The sequence below is a fragment of the Sturnira hondurensis genome, unplaced genomic scaffold (genome assembly GCF_014824575.4).
Source record: "Sturnira hondurensis isolate 20B ecotype Veracruz unplaced genomic scaffold, ASM1482457v3 Scaffold0002840, whole genome shotgun sequence".
Classification (NCBI taxonomy): Eukaryota; Metazoa; Chordata; class Mammalia; order Chiroptera; family Phyllostomidae; genus Sturnira; species Sturnira hondurensis.
In genome coordinates this window covers 1,778,213-1,805,131 of record NW_028075471.1, presented here as the reverse complement: position 1 = coordinate 1,805,131, position 26,919 = coordinate 1,778,213, and the positions used below count along the sequence as shown (strand labels likewise).

General features: G+C 43.6%; 1 protein-coding gene across 2 annotated transcripts in view; it reads right to left on the bottom strand.

Moving 5' to 3' along the window:
• The window catches only part of CACNA2D3 (calcium voltage-gated channel auxiliary subunit alpha2delta 3), an 861,794-nt gene that overhangs the window by 63,790 nt on the left and 771,085 nt on the right, over window positions 1–26,919 (bottom strand). For both annotated transcript variants that reach the window (XM_037040694.1, XM_037040695.1), the window contains 4 exons: window positions 25,691–25,761; window positions 9,988–10,063; window positions 7,278–7,330; window positions 5,913–5,968 (listed from right to left, as the gene is read on the bottom strand). In XM_037040694.1, the coding sequence (XP_036896589.1) occupies window positions 5,913–5,968; window positions 7,278–7,330; window positions 9,988–10,063; window positions 25,691–25,761 (256 nt within the window). The remainder of the gene's footprint in view (window positions 1–5,912; window positions 5,969–7,277; window positions 7,331–9,987; window positions 10,064–25,690; window positions 25,762–26,919) is intronic.

Genomic DNA, 26,919 nt, shown 5'->3' with positions numbered 1-26,919 from the left:
GCCTGAGGCGTGAATCATCTTTGCGTCAGGTGTATGCAGCTGTACGTGCCACTGGCCCATTGGTAGCCATTTTGGTTATCAGAGACTGAGATCCATTCACTTAACTTTTATTATAGTATACTTGTTAGTTATAAGTGTTCTATCATATTAGTTATTGTTATTAATCTCTTAATGTGCCTGATTTATAAATTAAACTTTAGTATAGGTATGTATTTATAGGAAAAAATCATAGCAAGGTAGGGTTTGGAACTATCCATGCTTTCAGGCATCCTTTGGGTTCTTGGAATATATCTCCTGCAGATAATGGGGGGCTACTCGACTGACATTTTGAGCCCATAATTGTTTGTTATCAGAGGTTGTGTGCTGTAGGATGTTTAGTGTCATCCCTGACCTCTACCCACTAGATGTCAGTAGCCGCCTCATTCCCAATTGTGACAACCAAAAATGTCTCCAGATGTTGCAATGACCTGTGGGAGGCAAAATCATCCCCCAAGTTGAAAACTACTGGTTTAGGCAAAGGTCACAGTGACAGGTACTCAACAGAGACTCAAAAACTAATTGTCAGATTTGAAGCACCAGAACCAGAGCCTGGGAAGATGCGTGTGGTGGCAAGCACAGGGAAGGAAAGCAGGCCCAGGGGAGAATGGGGGAAGTGGGAACGCAGGTTGGCACAGAGAAGGAGTACATCTTCATCCTCACCATTGAAGCCCCTCCGCCGGGGATGGGCAGGCACATGGTTTGAGGAAGAATACCAAAAAGTAAACCACAGAAGACAACCAGCTCTCTGCCCTCAGCACTGAGCACAGCCAGGCCTCTCAGTCAAAAAACTCAGGGCCACCCAAAACAGAAGAGCTATCCATTGCTCACTGCCATTTTTTCACACACTGTTCAATTAACATCCCACACCCCATCATTTCTACTGTTGCCAGTTGCCAACACGGAAATCAAAACCTAGACACCAAATGATTTACCTAGAACCTCACAGACAGAAAGTGGCAGAGAAAGGGCCTGGCTTTGAAACCATAGCCCTCAGTCCCATGGGGAAGCAGCCCCCCAGAGCTCAGTCTGATGGAGAAGAGTGGTGATCTGCTCCCGCACACTGGTGCTCCAGGGGCAACAGCCATTCGACCAGCATGCAATCTGCTCTCTCAGCCACTACTGATCTTCCTTTTCTCTCTTTGAATTTCATTTATCTTTTTTTTAAACTGTAATATTAAAATTGAGACAAAACTGGTCAAATAAGAAAACATTTTTTTAATTTTTTTTAAAAGATAACAAGCAGCCCTGGCTGGTGTAGCTCAGTGGATTGAGTGAGGGCCTGCCAACGACACGATCGCGGTTCGATTCCCAGTCAGGGCACGTACCTGGGTTGCAGGACAGTTCCCAGCAGGGGACCCACAAGAGGCAACCATACATTGATATTTCTCTCTCTCTCTCCTTCCCTTAGCCTCTAAAGAAATAAATACAATCTTAAAAAAAAGATAACAANAAGGGCCTGGCTTTGAAACCATAGCCCTCAGTCCCATGGGGAAGCAGCCCCCCAGAGCTCAGTCTGATGGAGAAGAGTGGTGATCTGTTCCCGCACACTGGTGCTCCAGGGGCAACAGCCATTCGACCAGCATGCAATCTGCTCTCTCAGCCACTACTGATCTTCCTTTTCTCTCTTTGAATTTCATTTATCTTTTTTTTTAAACTGTAATATTAAAATTGAGACAAAACTGGTCAAATAAGAAAACATTTTTTAAATTTTTTTTAAAAGATAACAAGCAGCCCTGGCTGGTGTAGCTCAGTGGATTGAGTGAGGGCCTGCCAACCACACGATCGCGGTTCGATTCCCAGTCAGGGCACATACCTGGGTTGCAGGCCAGTTCCCAGCAGGGGACCCACAAGAGGCAACCATACATTGATATTTCTCTCTCTCTCTCCTTCCCTTAGCCTCTAAAGAAATAAATACAATCTTAAAAAAAAGATAACAAGCACCCATCCTTGTTATCTTTAGATAAGAGATCAGATCCTTCTGATCTCTTTTCTAAATCATATGCCATTTTAAGCAGGTTTATGCCACAGGTAAATTTGTCTCTCAGGTACATGATCTCTTCTCCTCCTAATTCATATTTTGGCCTCTGCTCATTGACTCACTGTTGGCATACTGATTACTGGTCCTATTTAACTCTACACTCCCCTCTCCCACCATTAAATGCTTTTTGGAGGTATATGCAGGTTTTTACATTGTTTTTCTTGTCATATTACTTATGTCATGAGCATTTTTTAACTGGGGGAAAAGTTATCAGAAACAGAATATTTTAAAAAGTTGTTTATGCCTTTCTGTGGATGAGCTATAATTTACATTAAAATGTCCCTATTGCTCATCATTTAAAGAGCTACAGGGATTTGCGATCATAAATTTCCTGGTGATGATAATTCTAGCACAGAATCTTTCATTCCCACCTCAGTTTATTCCCTGAAGATAAGTTCTAGCAGTGAGATTATGGGCACTGACTGTCCTTTGAATAGAGCACACAGCCCAGCGGCACAAGGCAAGGTCAGGCCCCCATCTGAATGGTCACCCGGACAGTGTGTGAGGATGAAAGCAGAGCAGCACTGGATTGTCATGGGACTGTCAGTTTCCCAGGACAGAGCCAACCACCAACACACTTGGATCACACTCACTGTCATCAGAGGCTGCTCTTGGAAGGCATATGCATGCACAGAACTCTACATGTGTGGCTCTACCTCATATTCTAACAAGAAATCAGTGAGTTTCTGAATTTAGGCAAAATGGGCTTATCTTATGTGTAAGTCACATCGCTATGATGACAGTATAATGGTGATACCTGCCCCCCTAAAAAAATGTGTTAGTGTGCATAGTAAGCAAAGACTGAGCACCAACTATGCACTAAGTGTCAGGTGCTACAGGATAACAATGGTTAAGACACAATGGCTCCCGCCACTAAGAAATTCTAGTTTAGTGTGAAACAAACAAACAAACTGAGGCAATAATGGTGTGGAAGAGTCAGGAATTGTGTGAGCTGAACTGTGGGGCAGAAGCAAGAACAAAATCTTGCTAATTCTTCCTGGGAGAATTGAGGGAATCTTCACTGCCTGGGGTCTTATGGGTCCGATATGTTACTAATCTACCTCCTTTAAATGAAAGATAATTAAAAATAATAATAATAGTAGCAGTTTGTTCATGCCTGGCATCTGAGGTTAAAAAAATCAAGAAAAATAAATACACAAAGGACAGAAAGAACAGAGTGTATCTGAGGAGCAGTAAGTGACAGAACAGGTAGGGAGAGAACAGTGGAAGGCAACCCTCATTGAAGGGCACTGGCTTTGCAGGGTGCGGGGATGCAACCAGTCGTTGCTGTGGTGGTCAACATGCCATTACCATTGTCACAATTCCTTACAAGTACTGCATTTTGAGAGCTTCCTATAGTCCAGTCACTGTGCTCAGCAAGTGGACATGATCTCTCTCACCATTAGACACATTCACACACAAACAAATGATAGGAGATTATTATTTTTTTAAAGACTTTATTTTATTTTTAGACAGAGGGGAAGGGAAGGAGAAAGAGAGGGAGAGAAACATCAATGTGTGGTTGACTCTCACGTGCCCCCCACTGGGGACCTGGCCTGCAACCCAGGCATGTGCCCCAACTGGGAATCCAACTGGTGACCCTGTGGTTTCTAGGATGGCGCTCAGTCCACTGAGTCACCCAGCCAGGGCTATNACACAAACAAATGATAGGAGATTATTATTTTTTTAAAGACTTTATTTTATTTTTAGACAGAGGGGAAGGGAAGGAGAAAGAGAGGGAGAGAAACATCAATGTGTGGTTGACTCTCACGTGCCCCCCACTGGGGACCTGGCCTGCAACCCAGGCATGTGCCCCGACTGGGAATCCAACTGGTGACCTTGTGGTTTCTAGGATGGCGCTCAGTCCACTGAGTCACCCAGCCAGGGCTATTATTATTATTTTTAGACAAATTTAGGAATTCTTTATTAATAAGTAGGGCATGTGACATTCCACGACGATAAACTTCTGTCCTATCTGAATGGCATCCATCTCTTTCTCCTTTATCTTAATCAGCTTGACGGGTCTGACCATTCTGGCAACTATCTTCATCCTTCAACTTTAGTGATCCACTCAAACTCCCGGGAAACAACCGAGAAACCCTTCCCTTCCCTTCCTTCTCCTTAGTCTCAATCTCTACTGACTGCACAAACTGGGCTCTTAGATCAATATGGCCACAGTGGCACTCAAAGCTTTCTTCGGTATCAGAACTTGTTAAACTGCTTTAATTTAATTTATTGGGGTAGCACTACTTAGTAAAACCACAGACGTTTCACGTGTACGGTTCAGTAAAACATCATCTGCACACTGCATCATGCACTCACCCCCCAAGTCAAGTCCCCTTCTGTCTCCATTTATCCCCCCTTTGCTCTCTTCCACTTCCCCCCACCCTCCCTTCTCTCTGGCTATCACAACACTGTCATCTGTGTCTATGTGTCATATATATATTTTTTGCTTAATCACTTCACCTTTTTTCACCCAGCCCCACAACCTCCCTCCCCTGGGACAGATGTCAGTCTGTTCTGTGTATCTATGCTTCATTTCTATTTTGTTGATTAGATTCTACATACAAGTGAGATCATATAGTGTTTGTCTCTCTCTAACTGCCTAATTTCACTTAGCATAATCATTTCCAGATCCATCCATGCTGTCACAAAAGGTAAGATTATCTTCTTTATTACGGCTGAGTAATATTTCATTGTGTAAATGTATCACAGCTTTTTATCCACTCATCCGCTGATGGGTATTTGGACCGTTTCCATATCTTGACTATTGTAAATGCTTCAATCAACACAAGGGTGCATACAGTCTTTCAAATTAGTGTTTTGGGTTTCTTTGGATACATTCCCAGAAGTGGAGTCAGTGGATCATAAGGCAGTTCCATTTTTAATTTTTTGAGAAAACTCCATATAGCTTTCCACAGTGGCTGCACCAGTCTGCATTCCTACCAACAGTACACAAAGGTTCCCTCTTTTCCACATCCTTACCAGCATTATTGTTTATTGATTTATTGATGATAGCCATTCTGACAAATGTGAGGTGATATCTCATTGTGGTTTTAATTTGCATTTCTCTGATGACTAGTGACACTGAGCATCTTTTCATATGTCTATGGACCATTTGTATGTCCTCTTTGGAGAAGTGTCTATCCAGATTCTTTACCCATTTTCTAGTTGGGTTGCCTTCTTGGTGTTGAGTTGCTTAAGTTCTTCATGTATCTTAGAAATTAACCCTTTATCAAATGTATCACAAATATGATTTTATTACTTTCCTATTTTGCTTACTGTGGGGAAACCGAGCCTTGCCCAGCTCAGCTAACCTGCCAAAGGCCCACCTTGGAGCCAGGACGCAAGTCCATGCTGATCCAGCTCCACAGCTCACGCCTCTAAAGGCTTCTACTAATTACCGCTCAAATCACTGAAGCTTCTGGGGCAGGAAAACTAACATGCTTAGATTTATATTTTACGAGGATAATTGTAAACAAAACAAAACAGAATAGGTATTTCTTTATTCGACCTGAGGAGGCAACGTGTCTGTGTGCCGTAGCACTGCCCACGAGCATTTTAAGGACTTCACCGGTACAATGTCTGACTTCAAAGCCTGAGCTAAGGAAACAGGTCAAAGTGGACATTCAACAAGGGCTGAACGAAGGCTGTGGAATTTTCGTCAGACTGGATGGCGCTGCACTTAGCACAAAGGATGCCCTTTGCTGAAAGAGCTGAAAAATCATCACTTTGTTCTGAGTAGTTTTGTGTGAGCACATCCCTGATGAAAAGTAGCCAGTGAACCCAGGGCCCATCTCTCTGAGCAAGGACACTGAAGCCAGCTGCTGCTTACCTTTAGCTGTCATATCTGAGTGCCACCAACTGCAGAGGTTAAATTCCACCAGGAACCTAGATGTGAAAGCAAAACCCAATGTTACTCGGTCAGCGACACCCCGAATAGAATGGCGACACTGTGCTGTCGTCTCCAGCACTGCTCACCTTCCAGTGGCGGTGAGGGAATGGAGACAACTGTATTCGAACATTAATTTAAAAAATGACTTTTTAAAAAGTCATCTTCTAAAGGGCTTCCCCTGCCTTGGTTCAGAACAACAAACAGAATCTTCTCTACTAGACTATTATCTGCAGTAATAAAGGGTGCTTTCAAGATTTATCCTGCAAAGCAAGCTTGTTCAGCCATGTGTGTGATATGTGTGTTTGTGTGTGTGTATGTGGGGGCAAATGGGACAAACTTCTCTTTATGAAATTAGACTACAATGTGAATTCGAAATATCAAATTTCACAACTGCTGACAAAGAATGCAAAAAATAATGTGAATCCTCCTCCAAAATTTAGCCATTTCTTTTTCAGGCACATGGCTACTATCTCTAGCAACTCAGTCTCAATCAAGACCCCACAATTACGTGTTACTGTATTTCCTGTATCTTATATACATGCGGAACTTACTCCCCACTTGAATTTATAACTTTGTTAAATTAATATGGGTCACATTAAAATAGAGAACATAATGTCTGTTAATCTAGTGGCAAGAAATCTGCCTCAGACCCACAGAACTGGAATCTCAATGGGGAAAGAAAGAATGAGAGAGTGTGGTGCAGCTTTAAGGGTCTGACTTCCATGCCCATCCATGGAATTCCTCCCTTTGCGTGATGCTGCAGAGTTTCTGTAATGCGTTCAGTACCTCATCTGGAGGTCAAGGCTTTCATCTCTGTGGCATGTCCAGTCTGACTGACCTAAGGCACAGATGCATCCAGCATCCTCCAAACAGGGTGGGAATTTGACAGGATAAACAATTAAATCACACCTGAGAAGAGCCCCGCTCCTGTACAAGGCAAGACATCCGAAGGAGCACAGTGGACAGCCCTGGCAATTTGTCTTCTGACCACAGCCCACCCAGGCTGCATTAAAAACAGCCAGACATCTATGTTAAATTTAACAGTAACCACAATAAATAAATTTGGTTTGTATATTGCAAGCTGTTAGTCTGCTAAACAATGACATAAAGGCACAAGCAGTGACCATAGATAACTTAATAAAAGATAATTTTTTGGTCTCAACAGTCAGTATTTCAAGGTTTTCAGTGAGGTTATCTCAGAGTATTATGAATCTACTGGTTACTGAAAGCACGAAGCAGAGTCTCCCAGTTCACTAAATACACAAGAAAAGCAATATTTTTTTTAAATGTAGCGATTGTACTTACAAGACAAGTTCTGTCATTATCCATTTTACTGCAGCAAGGAAGGCATTGTAAGGCTGAAGAGAAGAATTCAGGTCATTGAAAAAAAGTGTATCATACAAAATTTGTAGTTTAACTTAGGCTTTACATAAAGACAATGTTATTCTTTAAGAGAGATCGATATTGTGTTTTAAAAAAAAGTGAAGCTCCACCTAAAAGAAAAGAATGGCTGGATACTGTATCCCAAAACTAACATTTTAAAACTTTGAACTCCCCTGTAGTGAGATGTGAGTTACAAGTAAAATAAACATGGTCTAATACAGGGGTTATCTCTGGGAGGAAAAAGGAAGTTCAGCAAAGGATGCTTAAACCTTTACCCTCAAGGGGCTAATAATTCGAAGCTTAATGCTGAGGGGTTGGAATCATGTAACTAATTTCAAATGGTAATTTACAGGCTGCTTCTTGGAAAGGTGATTCCCTGTTTGCCATCACTGCCATCACCATATGTCATTCACTGAAACAAGCAAAAATTGCATAGACGGACTTGATTTTCATGCTGTCCATGAATTATGTAGGATTTAAGCTGCTTTTTCTCACACTTACATATTTGGACTTGAAAAAAATGATAACCATATAAACATGTGATTTTATCCTTGCAGAAAATCCCCTTCACTCTATAAAAGAAGGCATTGACAGCCTAATCTTTATTTCAGAATATTTTAATTAAAAAAAGCAGTTGGATTGTTTACTCTGTGATATTTCCTATGTGGATAATTCAATTTCCTGAATTCTGGAAAATACCAAGTCTCCCACTCAGTCAGTTCTTTGTACCTAGGTATGTCAGATATGTGAGTGGTTGGCAGATTTGAAAGACAGGCAAAGACATTGGCAGAGCCTGGGCTCCAGATGGCAGGTTCGGAAAAAATCTCTGAATCCTTTGTGGTTGCATTAAGATGGCAGAGAATTGAAATTCCAAATCCTAATTTCTTAAGTGAGCTCTGCTTAATCCTACCTTCTGAGCATTTTAATGATAAAGACTAGAACTAGGAAGGGGGGGAGGGGCATTACCTAGTTTTAAGTAAAACAAGAACCAGTTTTTATACACCATTCTCCCCATTTCCCCATTTAAAGCCAACAAGCAAATAAACAGAACAACAAAAACCTACCTGGGTTACTTTCAGCCTACTCAGATTTCAGACTGAATCTCTTCTTGCTCTGATTTAACTGAGCGTATCACCATCACTTCCTGAATCACAGGACCCTCAGGATAAGGGTCAGATAAGGATAAGAACTATTAACTATTTCCTAAAACCAAATGCAACCTTGTAGTCTTGTGGGTTTTGCCATTACAATTTTTAAGGCTTGAAAAGTAATCATCTCTCTTTTAAAATGACCCAGGTCATCAGACGATGGGACAGTTCTGTGTCTTTTTACCTGCTGAGACAGACAGTGACATTTCAGTGGTCCTCGGGAGTGTGAGTCAGGGAGGAGAGAATGGATAACGGGATTAAGGAGGCTTTGGAGTGGGGAGGGGCCTGCACGGGGCAGCTCGGTGCCCTGAGGTCAGGGAGAAGATGCTGAAGCATTTCCTGACAGACACTGGCTCAACGTCTGGGTAAACAAATGGATTATGTAAATATGGGATTAAAAAATTTAAATGCACATTATCATTCAGGAGGGGAAAGCCATTGAGCTTTTAAGCCTAATGATGAAAACATATCTTAGGAACATTTTAAATCTGAAAATATTCATGCTAAGACTAGGGAAGTTGAGTTTGGAAAGAAAGGTTGATTCTCACTAAAAAGCAGTGTTTTTCAAAATGTCCAACTCTTGGTTCCTAGTTGCCTCTCAAAAATGTCCTAGCTCCAAATCACTTCTTGTGCTCTCAGTGTATGAGAACCATGTTAAATATTTGGTTTTAAATAATCCCCTTGCAAGACTGTACCTGTGCAAATGAGAAGATGTGTATTTATATTTTAAAACCAAAATGACTCTTCAATTTTGTGTTTCAAGTCAATTTTTAGGTTAATTTTTGGTATTTACAAAATAATAACGTATAAATGGTATGTTTATATATATAAACATATATATGCTGGGCTATATTGAAGTATAGATGTGGTTTTTTTGTATGTGTGTTTTCAAGTTATTGGTAGCCAAACTTATATCGCTGCACATTGTAAATTATATTGTAAAACCAGGTACAAGTGATAGCAGTTAATTTCTGGCAGTCAGAAGGCCATTTGCCAAAGCTGCAATAGCGCTGCTGACTGGTCCTCAACTTTGACATCAGCCATGGAAACAGTTCCAGGGAAGCGATGTTGAAACTCAGCAGCAGCATGATTAGGGGCAAGAATCTACCATCAAAATGTGAATTCGCTCATAGCCTAGTAGCTCTGTTACAAACAAAAGGAACATTTCTGTTGAACTAAACCAAATTCTCTTTTACACCGAATAAGAAAATCCTCAAAAGGTTATTCGTCGGAAGGGGGCTGCTGCATTAATCCATAAAAGGCTTTAGAGCTGTTTGTCATTCCTAGAATCACTGAATTTGGATTTAAACAGGAGTGGCTTTGCTCAGCCAGTACTGTAAAACCACTAACAGTGAAATCAGCAAATACTGTTAAACATTCGTGGTTTTGAAGAAGATAACTTGATTACCCCCAAGGAAAAGTTAGGCTCACTCAGAGACAGAAACACGCAGCGGCCATTTGGGGGGCGACGACACTGTACTTACGTCCAGGAGACCATGGGCGCTGTCACTGCTCTCCTTGTTGGCCCTACACATGGCTTGGTAGTCATACAAGGTAATTCTACAGGACAGAATGGAAAGGAGCTTCACTGAACGGGAAAACACAGGAAGCGAGTGGTGCGGTGCACCAGCAGGCGAAAGAGCAGTCGCTGGCCCTACCATCAAGTGCAGCAGAGGCGAACAAAGAAACGCAAGCCTAACAAGGGTGACAAGCCAGTAAAGAGGAGCAAAGTTTTGCCACTCCAAAAAAATGGGATTTTGGGGATATTGATTTGAAGCTATTTATTAAGAAACCAAAGACTCCAAACTCAACAGAGCTCCAAAAGAAACGCTGAGCCTTCCCCTTTCTTGCCCAAGGGAGTTCAGATGAAAAAGCCTTTCCCTTCAGAAAGGGAATCTTACCATATGCCCATTTGCCTTCTCACCTTAGCGTTTGTGAGTTAAGTATGGCAGACAGGAATGAGACACGCAATCATCCGTTCTGGAGGGGAGACCCTCCGTCCATGGTTTCTGGGTTGCCTAGCAGGAATTTGTTTGCCTTATGTTCTCTCTTTTTCATCTTCCTGTTAATTACTTGTCTCCCCTTCAAATTCCCAGACCCCTAACCCCTTCTCCTTTGTCGAGAATGGGATATAAATCTCAACTACCAGTGTGTTTTGGGTCACATTCTTATGGACTCCTGAATATACATTTCTATAAGAAATTTTGGACATTTTCTCCTGTTGATCTGCCCCTGTAATTTCATTATTAGCCCAGCTAGAAGGCTTTAGAAGGTGGGAGGAAAGTTGTATTTTTTCAGCCCTCACACCAGGTACCCGGCAAAGTCCAGGACTGGAGATACATGTTGCACTGGTGTAACTGCAGAGCCGGCTCAAGGTGTCCTATTCTGTTTAACGAGAACCTGAGTTGCCTTTCAGAGACAGTAGTCCAAAGCCACAGGCAATACAGACAAAGCACATACAGAGGAGAGGACTTTGACCTCCAGCTGCACCTGGAACCAAAATCCCCCTTCTCTCCCTAAAGAACCAAAACACCAGGACATGACCAGAACTTGAACACCGGAACCCTTTCAGAAACAGAGGGTCTGTTGTCCAGGAAGTTCCCCTACACGTGTCCCTTTACTATAAATGGCCAAGCTCCAAAGTCCTCCAATTGAAGCAGAAGGGGAACTTCTGCATACCTGTTCCCTCTATACCATTAAAGACTTACTCTGAACCCTGGATGAGGGAGTTCAGGCTTTTGCTCATTAGCTTCCCATTTCTCTGGGTGGTGCCATTCATAATAAAAATAGCCCACCTTTCTCTACTGCAATTCCCAGTGTTTAGTGTTTAGTTATGTTAGCGCTGGGTGGACAAACTCATTCTGGTCTGTACCACTTGGAAATTGAAGAATAAAGGGAATAATGGTATTGGGGTGGTGAGGCAATAGAAGATCTCCCCTCCCCAAATTGATGGCATAGTCACTTTCAATGTCAAAAGTGATTTGCATGGACCAGAATTTTCCAAGGGAAATATGCTGTTCTGAACTGGATTCTGGGCCTCAGATGGAATCCACTTTAGTCATGTGTACCCAATGGAGGAGACCTGGGAAGGGCTAGTTGGGATTAAGGAACAGCAGGATCCTCTGTCTTTCTCAAGCACTGGGAGACATACTGGGACCGAAGTAACACAGCACTTTGACAATGTGTTGGAAACCAGCTGGCTCATTTGTTGCAATTCCCACCTCACCACCATCACCATAATAATAACTGTACCCTTACTTCTGAAAACAGTGCAGTTTATTAAACAAGAAAATGGGTATTTTTTCTCCATTGGTGATAAAAGTATAGCTTTTGTCTTCATGATGACCTGTACTCAGTTCTCTTAGCACAGGTAGCTAGCTAGACGATAAAGGAAAGGAGCAAAAGGAAACAGCCAATAAGCATAATAACCTAGGGAGCTGCGTTGGACACTAAGCCTGCTTCACTAGAAGTTGGAGCATTCACAAGCTCCCCAGGAAACCATCGTGTTTTCCATCCTCAGGACCTAATACCCGAGGAGGGCAGGAAGGATCTGTTATAGGCCATTAACTGGGATTACAGAGGGGGAGAGATAAAAACAGCAGAAGAAACTTTTCTGCTGGGCACATGCCCAAGATGGTGCAGGGGGAAGTGATTCTACTTGGAAGCGTGTACAGTAGGAACCGAGAGGATGACCATAAAGGGGAGAAGCATAGCCCAGGAAAAGGATTTGATTGGTTAGGGGGTGGGCCCAGCAGGAGCCCCTGAAAGACTGGGATATTAATTGGTTGGTTTGAAGGACAGCTAGCTTATTCCCAACCTGGAAGGTAATATAATCAAAGCTTAACAAAGCCCTCCTTTCCTTCTCCCCTCATAATAGGCATCTCTTTGCCTATCTGTTTGTACATTCACTCTCCTCATAGTGTCTCTCCCTGCATTCTTTCTCCATAACAGCCCTGAGGGCCTAGCAGCCATACAGGCTGAAAACAGGTTCCAAGTGGGCTCCAAGTGTGTGCCTGGATACAGCAGCACAGCACCAGCCACAGCACAGCCTGAAACAGAGGCTAAGCTAGTGGGATGGAGACGTAGACTGAACTGGACTGCACACCAATGGCACAAAATTTCTGGAACCAGGCCCTATTTCTGGGCTTGATAAAGACAAGCCTTCATCAGTAGGATGGACAGAGATAAGATACTGGGAACTGGGAGCATTCTTTTATTTCTATTCCAATAAATCTTCCCACTTCATCTCATCCTCCCATGCATGCGTCCTGAGAAATGCTTTTTTTGACTCCATGGAAGGACCCCATTTCTACCAGCCACAGTTCTACTTTATAATTGTTCCAGATATTTTAATTTCCCATCAACAACTTTATGAAGTAAAGGATAATGGCAGTTTCTGGTAGGAAGTTAACAGCTTTTAGATGGAGCATATACCTTCTTCCAAAGGATATAGGCATTCTACCCTTCCCCCCAAATCTCCTTCCCACTGTTCTGGGGACCCCAAAGGAGTGACACTTCAAGCACAGCCTGAGTTACGGAGCAGCTGCCAGATGGCATGTTGACGCTGCAGTACTGCATGGACTTCTACATGACTGGAAGGAATTTGCCCCACAGGAATTCCTTTCCAGAATAATGCAACACTTAATGTGGAGCATACTTAATGCTGTGCTAGCAATGAACAACCAGCCAAGTATCTGGCCTGGGGAAGTCCCGGGACAAACTTCTCCCAGAAAGCACTGACAGCCCTGATAGTGACCCAGCCACAGAATCAACTGCAGACCACAATGGACAACTCTAATTGGTCCCTGACTGGCCCACCGTGCAAACTCGTGCAAAGGACTTCTCCAGGGGGCCCTGGAAGGGCTTTCTAGGATTTGGCAAGAATTACTATTGGCTTCATCCTTTTCCTACTGTCCAAGTCAGTCTCTACAGCAGAAACCTGGGACAGAGCCAGGGTGAGATGCAGCGTGGGTTGAGCGGAATGTGCGTGGGCCTGGGGTCTAATAGGTGTGGATGCAGCATGGCCTGGTGGTTTTTTTTGGTTTTAAAGGTTGCTTCTGCCACTTACCCAGGGTGGAATCTTGAACAGGTTGCTACCCTCTTCTGAGGCTTCATTTTCTCACTTTTAAAATGACTCACAGAGATATTCTGAGATTTAAATGATCGGGCACCTGAAAGATACTGAAATATGCTAGTAGTATCCTAGACCCGTTATGATTCTTGTGATAGAGGCCTATTTTTTTTTCTTTGTTAGCATGTGGCCTCTTAAAGCTACACTGTTCCCAAAGGCCCAAGTGACAGCAGTGTGACCTAAATAGGTAAAATGTCAGCTTTGAAGTCAGGAACACCAGAGTTCAAATCCTAACTGATTTACTTATTACAGTATTTTGTTTTGTTTTTTCCTTCTATCTTTTTTGGTGCCTCAGTTTCCTCACCAGTAAAATATGGAGAATAATGGCTACCTTTTAGGATAGTTATGATGGTTAACTGAGGTTACATATGTGTTGCATTTAGCACAGTGTGTGATACAGAAGAATCATTCAACAGAGGGTAGGGCTGCAGCTGCTGTTGTAATTTATTAGTGTGGTTTTCATTGCCATTATTAATTAATGGGGTTGGTGTTTAATGCAATGGGAATTGACTCAAGCTTTCTCCAGCTGGTTGGAGGATGGACAGGCCTCTTGATTTTCTTAGCTCATTGGCACATATGATACAGTGTAAAGTTCATACGTTACTGCCTTACAAGGCACCTTCAGAGGCTGTGCTGGAGTTATCAAGAAATGACCTAGGAACACTGTTCATGGGTTTCTTAGCTGAGGACCATGATAACAATAGTTAATATCTACTGAACTCTTTCACAACCATGAGCAAGGTCCTCTCCTAAGCATGCAGGATAGGTTCTAATTGGCCCCATTTAACAGAGAGACAAACCAAATCTCAGCCAGCCTAAACAATGGGCTCAGGTACACACACCTAACCCATGGCAGAACCAGAATGAGAGGGGGGCCGGGCTGTACTCACCTCACTCTGCTCAGTAGCAGGCTCAAACAGATTGTAGGAAATGCTTAGAATTCAGCCCTGTGCCCCATCCTCGAGTCTTTCTGGAATGTCACAGGAAGTGCTGCCCAAGATAAGGTCTCACAACCAATGGCCAGAATCACTTCTCAGTCCGAGTTGAGGGGCTGTTGTGGTGTCACTGGGCCAGGCCGGACCAGCCAGTCTGCTAGTGAGAGCCCCTTGCCACGGTCACGGCCCTGACAGCCAGATCGCAGGAAGCTTGGGATTCTCCTGGGATCCCTTTCAAAGGCTGTAGTTTACATGTTGGGGCCAAATTCAATTGCCCTGGGGCAGCCTCAGGGCCAGGGTTCCTGCCTTTCATTTCACCAGAGAGCTCTCCTGATAACCGTGGCCATGGAAGAGGTCACAAAACAAGCCTCTCCTGCCTTCTCTACCCTTAGGCAGCTTTAACTAGACACTGTACAAAGAGCGACTTCCAGATTATTACTCTTTTTGAAGTGATTTTGTTACTGTTTTAAATAACTCCATTTTGTGGCTACCTGTATCCTGTTCGGCTGATTATAGTTAAAGAACATGATAATTGCCTGCTTTCATTTGGCTCTAAAATAAGCCTGGGACATTGGGGCCAGCCCAGGATTGGTGCTGCTTTGCTGCCCTCAGCAGGGGGAGTTTATTCTCATACAAATAACATGTCTGAATCCCCATGACATCGCTTCCAGGCCCCTTTAACCTGCAGCCTGTGGCCCCAGACCTCATCCTTAGCGTCTCTGTGCTCCCCAGCTGGGTTCCCTTGAAACTCTGACAGAAGGCAGATACAGTCTCTGAAGAAGAAACTCAAAGCAATGCCAACAAAGGCTGGGCCCCTTCGGTGCTCCTGTACCAGGCTGGGCCTTAGAGGACAGGCCCAGGACACTAAGACTCGGTGAAAGCCACTTCGTTGCTCCTCTTCTTTTCCACCTTAACAAAAACCATGACCGAGAAAAGTATTTCTTTTAAGAATAAGAATGTTAAATTTCAAAGGCATGAGCTCAGCTACCTCAGGCTTGTTTGTAACTGTGGGGACTAGCACTTATTCAACACCTACTATGTGCCCATGAGGCCAGGCACATTATCTGCAGTGACTCAGTGAATTAGCTCATTTTGGCCAAATGGTTATTTCAAAACCAATCTTGAAACAGCTTCATGTTTGCAAATACAGCCCTGAGAGCAGAACAGGGAGGCATCTGACATAGAGACCTGCCGTGGGGCATATGCAGCCATTCTGAATAGAAAATTATGAGAAGCAAATTGACTCACTGGGGTAGCATGTAAAAATACGTATTCTTTGTTGAGCTGTAAAATGTGTTCTCTGGGGCTGCTTTCAACCTGCAAGTGATAGGGCATGCAGCAGGAACATGGGAAATTTGCAACAAAGGGACCGTGGCTGTGGAAGCTGTATTGGTTTTTCCTGTCAGAAAGCCCAGTCTTTGGATTTGAGTGCTATGAAGTTCAAAAGGCACTCTGCCTGCTCTCCTTTGGGCGCTGGGCAACATATCACCCACAGCAACTTTTTACAGAGATTGAGCTGTTCCCGAAGGTGGGCAGAGCACATCTAACAGCAGAGGGGGGGGCGGGTAGTTTACACAACCCTGGCTCTGCCACCTTTGAACACTCTGACTGGAAATCGCTAAAACAAATCTAGTTCAAGCACCTGTCATGAGCAGAGAGTTAGTGTCATGTGGCCACGCTGGCCAGGAGCCCAGCACACAGGGTATTGGGGTGCCTGAGGGTCCAATGTGGAACCCCAACAGGAGAGCCACAACAAAAGCCACACTCATTCCTTAGATTAAGCAGAGGGTCTGTAGCACTAGGTGTTTTTCCTCAACAGGTACTGATAATATTTTTAAAAAATAAAAATAGAAAGTTGCAGATACTGATCACATCAGCGTCTCACCCAGGTAAAAAAAAAAAAAAAAAGCTGTAACACTGAGCAATAACCAATGGCTTTCGGCCAGCAGTGTGGGCTCAGAAGGTGAGTTCACTGCTCCAAGGCTGCTACAGGGCTGCTAAGTGGAGGGGATGGGATTTCGATGTAGGTCTCTTGCTCTGGAAAGCTGTGCATTCAAACTGCTCCTCGAGCATGGATTCCCACGTAATGACCTTTAGGGTCTCATGAGGACAGGTCTCAGNAAAAAAAAAAAAAAAAAGCTGTAACACTGAGCAATAACCAATGGCTTTCGGCCAGCAGTGTGGGCTCAGAAGGTGAGGTCACTGCTCCAAGGCTGCTACAGGGCTGCTAAGTGGAGGCGATGGGATTTCGATGTAGGTCTCTTGCTCTGGAAAGCTGTGCATTCAAACTGCTCCTCGAGCATGGATTCCCACGTAATGACCTTTAGGGTCTCATGAGGACAGGTCTCAGCATAAGAATCTGGAAAATGAGGTATATACTTTCTCTACATTCCTAAGGCAATTTGTGAACACACAGGTTGGCATTTATTTAGGCAGCAATTCTCATCCCTGCCTGCTCTTTAAAATCACCTGGGGAACGTCAGAATTTGTATGTATGCCAATGGTCAGGCATTCCCCCCAGGATTTCACTGGTCAGGGTTAGGGACCTGGCATCAGTTATTTTTTTAAAACCTTCCCAAAGGGTTCTAATATGCAGCCAGGCGGACCATGAGTTTTAGAAGGTGATGTACCCTCCCCCCACCCCCTTGCTAATTATTTCTCTGGTTTGCTTTTTCCCATCTCAGTTTGACTGGAAGCACCTTACAGGCAGGAACCAGGACTCATACAAGCCAGCACATCCTCCCAGGGCCAAGTACCAGTCTGGACATATTTAGGGGTGTGTTACGGGCTTTATCGTGTCCCTCAGAATTTATACGTTGCAGTTCTAACCCCCAGTACCTAAGAATGTGGCTGCATTTGGAGACAGGGCTTTTAAAGACATGATTCCATTAAAATGAGCCCCTTAGGGTGGGCTTTAATCCAATCTGACTAGTCTTCATAAGAAGAGGAAATTGGACATAAAGACCATCTGCAAGTCAAGGACAGAGGACTCAGGAGAAACCAGACCCGCTGACACCTTGATATTAGATTTCTGGCCACCAGAACTGTGAAAAATAGACAAGCTACATAGTATTTTGTACTGGTAGCCCTAACAGCTAATACTGGTTGCATGCTTCGCTCACCAATTAGACAGGTGCCACAAACCTCAAGATTGAACAGAATGTCCAATCACCCTGGAGGGCAGCAGGGATTTGATAAACAGATGTGAACGCCCCAGAGCCAAGAAGAGAGCATCCTCTGAAATAACATGGCCCCAGGGAGCTCAAGAAGCTTCCAGCATCAGAATCACCTGTGTCCCGTCTGAGCAGAGTGCCACTCTGCCAGCCGCATCTGCTTTGACTGGGGGTCAAAGGATAACATGCATGGGTGCCCTGGAGGTGCACCTACCCAGCACCTTATTTGCCCGTTCCCCTATCTCTTCTACGAAAATTAGCTTTCCTTGTTAAACGGAAGGGGGAAATGGAATCATGATTAACCCCACACACAAAAGATTACATTTCTTTTGCTTCTTTGTTTGAGTAAGAAATAAAAGGAAACAGCCGAATTCTGCTTGGGGAATGAGTTAATGCAAAACCCATTTGAAGCTATAAAATTGGATGCTGGGAGAGCTTCCTTGGGCTCTGCCAAGTTCATGAAGCCATGTCTCCATTTTATAGTAACTGCGCTGCAATACTGCCTGCACTGCGCTGAGCACAGTGTGAGGCTGGTACCTCAGGTTCAGTACATCAGTCCCTAGGAGTGTTGGTATTGCCATTATTATTATGAGTTAAACCCAGCAGGTGTTATTGAATGTTCCTGCTTCCATTGCCTGAAGTCAGGCACCATGGACAGATGACTTAGGTTGTGACTATGACCATTTGTGTTCAGGACTGTGCTGGGCACGTGGGGGGTGGGGGAAACCAGGAGTTGTGAACACAGCCTCATCTCTGCAAGACTTTCAAAGTAGGTATCACAGGAAGCCAGATGCAATATGTAAAGGACTTGTGTGGTCTGAAGCAAACTAAGGCATGCTGGCTGTGGCGGAGGCTTCTATAGTTTCCCGATATCCATTCTCTTCTTCTGCCAAACTGAACCCAGGCTTTTCAATAGGTACCTTTCCCAGGTTCCCATGTAGCTAGGTGAGGCCATGTGATTAAGCAGAAGTATCATTTGGAAGTAAATACTTTAATAGATACAACTTTAATGAATAAAATATATTTATTTAAATAAATTTTAATAGCCCTGGTTGGTGTGGCTCAGTGGATTGAGTGCCAGCCTGTGAACCAATGGCTCACCAGTTCAATTCCCAGGCAGGGCACATGGCTGGTTGCAGGCCAGGTCCCCAGTGGGTGGTGTGTGAGAGGCAACCACACATTAATGTTTCTCTCCCTCCCTTCTCCTCTCTCTAAAAATAAATAAATAAAATCTTTTTAAAAAATGAATAAATTTTAATAAATAATTTTTCTTGGTCTTTTGTACTTCCCTGAATTTTCCCTCTTCCAACCTACATTGCAGATGTGATGGCTGGATCTCAGCAGCTATTTTGGACCATGAAGTAACCTTGCATTTAAAAGCCAACTTGGAGGAAAGTACATTTAAAAAGATGTAACCATACATCCATGATGACAGCATGATGTCCCTAACTTAGTATCTTTAGACTATCTTTATACAAAAGAGAAAAAGATTCCTGTATTCTTTAACTCCTTGATATTTTGTAATTTCTATTATTTCTAGTAGAATCAGCTAGTAATTAATACATTGAATTCCAAGTTTGATTGAGAACTTTTCTTCTACTATCTCCTGAAACAAAACAAGCCTAAATGTGAATAAATACCTCTGCAGAAAGAAAATACTCAACTATGGGAAAAATAAGTGGTGATTAATAGACCATGGTCTAGATTCTGGGATCCAAGAGACATGAGTTCAAACTCCATCTCCCTCCCTCACGGAGGTGCATGAACTTGGCAAGTTACTTAAATGCTTGGAGCTTCCATTTCACAAAGATGTTATGGGGATTCATTAAGGTAATGTATGTAAATAACTGGAATAAGGGCTTGCCTGTAGTTAGTATTCGATAAATTAGACATGCTATAATTATAATGAAGATGAGGGCAGCTCTTATTTTTGTTGTAATCGGGCATTCTCGAGCTTTAGGATTTGAAAGAGTGGTCCATTGAACTCTCCATATCTCTGCACTCTCAGAAGTTTGTCCCAGAAACACAGTTGTCCAAGCCAACGTGTCTCCTTGTTCCCTTCAGCGCCACCTTTGACAAAGCATACTTCTGTGGGCATGGTCAGGTCAACAGGAAGCCACGGAACCATTCCATTCATTACATGAGTTGTTGAGTATTAGACATCAGTAGGGCAGTCGGCATTAAGGGAGAGCAGACATCCAAACATAACAGACTTCTCTTTTAACACTCTCTAGACTCCAAGGCCAGGGCATTTGCTGAATTGTAATATAATTACCAAGGACAGGGAAAGCTCCCAGTCACCAGCTGTCGCCGGCCTGAGTAGTTCCATCATAGAGAGACAGGGGTAGAAATGGTCCAAGCCTTGAATTCTACCCAATATGTCACCTTTCTAGAAAGGCAATTTAAATAGCAGAAGGAGTCACCACAGGGAATTGCATACAAGTGAACTCCATTAATGAATGTGTGTGGGGCAAGGTGAGGAGGACATTCCCCAGGCCCCACAGGGAACATATGAATGGTCTTGTAGGGGTGAATGCTTAGGCATGTTGCACCAAGTACATAAAACTAACAAAATAAAACAAAACAGAAAAGACACAGCCAAGAAAGATAGGAAATATCAGTAGCTCTCAAAGTAAAAACAAATTATTAGCAAGCAGTTCGTTTCTCTGGAAGCTGAAGGCCAGGTGTGCCCAATTGGTCTTTCCTTTCTCGGGCTTAATTAGATACACAAAACGTGAGGGAAGACCCCTTGGCAGAAACCACAAGAATGTTTGCAAAAAGTATGCTTATTCCTTTTAACCCTCACTCTCAGGTATTGGTTGGCCAAAAAGTTTGTTAGTTTATTTTCCACAGGATGGCTCTAGTAGCTTAGTTGTTTTTAACTTCACTTGAAACAATTTTGTTAGATTATATTGTAATGGCCATATTGTGTTAGTGTGCATTTAAAAGAAAAACTTATCAAAATTGGTGAATTTTTATATAGCCATTTTAATATTGAAGATGGAAGAAAATACGCAACATTTTCAGCATATTATGCTTTATTATTTCAAGAAAGGTAAAAATGGAACTAAAACATACACACACACAAAAGGCTTGTGCAGTGTATGGAGAAGGTGCCGTGACTGATCAAACGTGTCAAAAGTGGTTTGCAAAGTTTCATAGTAGAGATTTCTCACTGGACAACACCCCATGGTTGGGCAGACCAGTTGAAGTTGATATCAATTAAGTTGAGAAATTAATGAGAAAAATCAATGTTATACCACATGGGAGATAGCCAAAGTACTCAAAATATCCAAATCCATAAAGTTATTGGTGACAGTGAAAAACGTCTTTTATTTTATAGAAAAAAACTAAAACAGACTTTTTGGACAACCCAATAATATGAATAATTCTTTCAGTTCTATTTCACTGCAGAGAAAAGTGAAATTTAATGAGTTACAGTTGCCCAAGTTCAGGCAGCTCCGAAGTGGGCAGCATCCAGACTGATAACCAGGTGCCTTCAACTTAGTATTTCTTGACCATGCCGGCATCACATGGGAATCACATGGGAATCACACGGACGCTTTTAAAAACCATCAATACCTGGGCTTCATCCCCAGAAGAACTCAACTTGAATCTCCAGGGATGCAGCCCCAGAGTGGGTGTGTTTGAAAAGCTTTCCAGGAGATGCCAGCAGGGGCCAGGCCCACAGGCCCACCCACCTGGCTGCACTGTGGGGGTAAATGCTGTGCAGTAACCATCTTCGGGAGGCGGGGGAGGTAATTAGTGACTAAAAAAAGAGAAAATTAAATGAAAAGATCTCAGATTTTGGAGCTCTTATCCAAGAGCTAATCTTGCCTCCTGTTTGCAAAGCCTTCCAACTTGCATGGTATTTTCACATATCGTGTTTTAGTTGATTCTCACCACCCTCCCCCCAGGTCCATATTTTGGTAACATAAGACACTGAGGCTCAAGGACACTGAGGAATCTGTCCACAGCTGCATGGTGGTGAGACTGACACTCAACCTAGTTTTATTTCAAGTCCAGTGTGTCCCAGGGGCCCTATCAGGGTCCTTGAACTCTTCTACATCTACATCTTCCTACATTTCCCCGGATATTTGGCATTGAATGGGCATCACTGGGGGCAAATAAATGATGAGGAATAAATGAATTATAACAAAATCTTTTGAAATTACATCACTAAGTTTTCTTTCAGGAGTTATAATAGGGGAGATGTCACTGCCAATGACTGCAAAGGGTACCACAGAATGTGGGTTTTGACAAATATGAATGTAAGGCTCTTGCTAGGCATGATCATGAGTAGAAAAGAAAGACAACTCAAATGAAAAACCCTAAATGAGCCACTGCTCAGGGAGTCCCCTTACTTTCTGTGATAGGAATGAAGGAGCATCTGAAGCTCTCTGTTTGAAATACAAAAAGCTGACCAGGCATATGGAATCGCATGAGGAAACACATGAAGCCCGGGACTGTGGCTTGGTTCAACAATTTGTCAGCTTCAGCTAAAAGAAATCTAGGTGATCTTATCACTCAGTTGGCCTCCCATCTTGAAAATTCTACTTTTCCAGATAAGATACTGCTGAGACAACATCTTCCCCAATCATCTTTCACTTTTCAAACACAGCTGAAGGAAGCTACAGGCACTAATTTACATAGAACCAGATCAAGGGCAGAAGTGAGAAAATTATCTCTGAGCTCAGACTGCAGGATGTTTGAGTCCAGCTCTGCTACACAGAGACTTAGGGCAGGTTCTTCAGTTTTACAAGCCTTATTAGTTCTGTCTATAAAATGGGTATATTTATATACAGGGCTGGCTAAATGGCACATGGCCAGTGTAACTGCACAGAACCCTGAACTTGGATCCTATGCTTGGTTTAAGGCTCTGCTGTCATGGTCTTGAAATTCTTGATGCTTTCAGAACAAGGGACCCACAATTTCATTCTGCACTATCCCCCATTGATTGTGCAACTGGTCCTATTTATACCTGTCTCACAGAGTTGGAAAGGACTGCGAGAGGTAAAACCTCTCAGGTGCTACCCAGGCCTTGTGCGTGGAAGGCGCTCAGGGAAGGTGGCCCAGGTGACCATTATTTTCACACTGCTGAAGCAACTGGTATATTATCGGGCCCCTGGATGCTGTGTCATACGCAAGCTGGGTGGACAGTCACATCAGAGACTCTGCTAAATGACGAAGAGTGTCCATTTTGTCTCTCAGACTGTTTGCACATGCTCCTCCAAGTTTGTTGTTTGTCTCACAAAGCCGTGGCTTTCCTTCCTTCTCCACGGCCTTGCAGATGCAGAAGTGGGTGTCCTTTCCCTCCAATGGCACTCCTCAGTAGAACGGCCACCAGCTCATTGGGTAAGTGACTGAACAGTCCAGGAAAGACTCCACTGCCCCATCGGCCAGAGAGGGAGGCAGCAAATATGGACCAGGGGAGGTTACAAAAGGGAGATTGATCAAGAGAGGTGGTATTCTTCTCTTTGAGCTTTCTGGAGAAGATGGTTTGTAGGGCTCTTGTATAGGAAACTCATGTTTTTAGGACTGAGTGAGCTGATCAAATCAAAAAACTTTGTGCCATCCTGGCACTGGTCAAGATGCTAAGATGAAAAAGTCATCTCAGTGGAGGATTCCTGAGCTTTCCCTGGGCCCAGCCATGTCACCAGAGCAACACAGCCTCCATCTATCCTGGTTTGGGGAGGGGCGGGCTCAGTTACTAGGCACATGACACCATCCCAGAGCACTGTGAGTTATTTGCAGCTACACCCTTCAAGTGCTTCTGGAATACAGATCTCTGAACAAAAGGCCTCAACCTGTGGTATGAGTGAGCACTGCATGCTGGAGAGGGAAAGGGCATGAATGTCTAATATCAAGGACAGCAGGACCCCAGCACAGCAGACCCCATCACCAGGTGTCATGGGAGCCTACTGTGAGCCCTGGGAATGCAGAGGAAGCATTTCCTAACGCCGAGAAAGCAAAGCCAAGACTGAGCAAAGATCCAGAACAACAAAAGTCACAGCAGCAGCTAGCAATTACTGGGCCTTTAATATATGCCAGGCACCGTGTAAGAACTTTATGCTTATTATTATCTCATTAACTCTGACAGCAACCCATGGAAGTAATTATTATTATCATCTTCATTTTCCCCATAAGGAAACCAACACTTGGAGAGGTAACTTGACTTATTCTAAGTCATGCAGCTAACTAGTCGATGTTAAAGCCTGGATCTGAACCCGATCCATCTGACTCTAAACCCAAACTGTCATATTCTCCTGGATCCAGGGAGGGTTCCCTTCAAAGAGGTTCAGGAGGTTTGTCAGGTAACTCCCTGTTGACAGTGGTTGCTGTTAAAATTGAAGAAAGTCCCCATCCCTTCCCTTTTCTTGAATTCGTTAGCTATTCCCATAGTGAAAGAACATTCTAGATTCATACAAACCACATTAAGGAGAAGACTCGGAATTTAAAATCCGACTCTACAACCTTTCTTTCTCCCATCAAACTGTCTGAAAGAAATATCCAAGAGGGAAAAGAAAAAAAAAGAAGTTGAAAAATATGCTTCCAAATGAGAAACATGTGTGTGATTATTCTTCATCTTTTGTCTCCCCCCACTTCCAAGTTGAAAACATGCTAACACGATACAAATGCACACATCCACATAAAGATACGAAAAACCACTGGTGCCCTGGATGGCAGACAAGCCAGAAGCTGCCCTGGAAGCTTTCAGAAGCCCAGGAAAACTCCATAGCAACCAAAGCCCAGCTCGCACCAGAGTTTTCAAGCATGTGCACCATGACTGCTGGAAAAAACTTAGAAACTGTGTTTGAATTTTAAACAAGAAATGGAGCAGGAGTGAATGCTTTGCTCTCGGAAGGCCTGGAAGCAAATGTGCCAGAGATCACAGACGTGCTGGAGTTTCTCCAATTTTCATATCATGTCTTTTTTCCCCTCCTTCTGGCACAAACAAGCTATGGAATCTCAAAAATTGGGTCATCACTTCTGAATTCCCTGCTTTCATCACTGTGCTCAGTTGATCTTGTTGACTGGCTTAAAAGTCTGATTTCCTGAGCTAACACTTCCTGGCCATTTGGCTGCAGAAGAGTCATAAACTGGGAAGACTGCCCTTCCCACCGGCAGCCAATGTGCAATGGTTCTCACAGGTGGGTGAGGTCCATCCTTGTATTTCCTGCTGTTATATATTTAACAGCATCAAATATGTCCATGAGGGTACCACGCCAAAGGCCATTGCCTGGGAGGCCAAGGGAAGGAAGATAGGTTGACTCCTGGGAGATATGACTGGCATCCTGATTTCTTGGGGTGATGGCTTTTCCTACACGCTTTGGTGTCCGGAAGAGCATCCCTGGGAAGGACACTGAGGCTCAGGACTGGCGGGAGCTCTTGGGACCCACTTGAATGGCACACGCCACCAGGGGAATTTGGCAGCACCTGTATTTTCTTCCAGCAGCAGATTTAGACTTACCTACAGCTGGGAGCAAGTGTTGAGACTTTTCACTTTTTCACTTGATTTTCTAAAATTATATCAATAAGTCTCTAAATATCACTTGCCATCCCTGAGTTCCAGATTTTTAGCAAACTTCCCTGGATTGTCAATGAGAGACAAATATCCTCCTTTTTGGCCAGGTGAAAACGTTTCCTACTTTCTTGCAATCACTTGCTTGAGACTGATATAATTGTGCCCCAGTGCAGGCTCCAACTTCAATATTGGCCTCCAATAAACTCTGGGCTGGGTGAACAGGAAACTCATTGTGAGCTGAGTTTCTAAGACTCTTAACACTCAGGCAAGAGGCATCAAATTTCAGCGGGATCTTCTGGAGCATGAACACAAGTACAAACCAGCCACAGGGTCAAGTCTGGGCTTGCTTTATTTGACCTTGGTTTGTTTTATTTTATTTAGGCAAACTTTCTCGGGGGGCTCAGGGGACCATAAAATCCTTACCTTTTAAAGGAGCCCATTGTTAACAATTTGTTCATCACAGCTCCCTCGACCTCACCAAAAAAGTCTCCAGTCTGAGGAAGAAAAGAAGACCCATGAGGAAGTGTACATAAATAAACAAAGGGCCCAAACACTGGAGAAGAAAGAAAATCAGACACAGGAACTGACAGGAGCACAGGGCAGGTTTGGGGGACTGTTACATAAAAGTGGGGAAGGTCTTGATAGTCATGAGAATGTATGGGATTACAGAGTAAACTAGTCAGCAGATATGAACGTTCCACAATGCGTGGCAGCGCGGGAGGGTGTTGCGTTGCATAACACATGCTGGGTGCTGGGATTAAACACAATGCACACACAAACACATGCAAGCACACGCATACACTGTTCCCCTCGGATAGAGTGCGCACTGGTCTGCACTCAATCCCTGTGATTAAAACCCTACTTCATACAGACAGAAACAGGCTATGAAAGGGCTTCCTAAGCATTAATAAAAAGAATTGTTTCTAATTCCTGGATGACCTGTTTAGGGAAATACAACAGTTCTCTTCACCAGTCCTATAAATTTCCTATGGTGGAGAATACACCCTTTCTCAAAACGAGCATCCTTTCTGAGCAACACTGTCATTTTGTCCACAGGCAGTTCATATGTAGATAAGGAATAAGACAGTCCAGCCCTTGAGGAGCTAGCATGACAAGTGAATTTCCAAAGGCTTACCCCTTCTCTGGGGTGAGCCTTACCCCTTCATCAGAAGGGGTGAGCCTTCCCCCTTCCCTGGAGTAAGCCTGCACTGACACCTAGCAATCCTTCCCCACCACCAGGCTGATGCTTTTGCAAGTCTAGTACTTGGCTCTGGCGAAGATCTGCCAATTGGGAAAGGTGGAGTAAAGGATTAACATCCTCGTGCATCCCTCGAGATTCCTGGGGCTGTGTTCATCGGTGTCTCCTGGGGAAGGGTGTGTGCAGTGCAAGGAACAGAATTTGGGGCAACAGTCTTCCCCTGGCAATGCCCTGGAAGGAGCCAGGGTAGACCAGCAGAGAATCCCTATCTCTACTGTGGCTGCTCTGAGGATTTATGGCTTATGTGTGGTTGGGTGGAGGGCATTACTCAAAGAGCCTGATTTAATACATCTCATAGGCTTTGCATTAACTAAATCCCAATTGCATTTACAACTGAGTGACCTTAATCACGTTCCTCGGAATTTTCAGGCAGAAAGGCCTATATACACTTTGC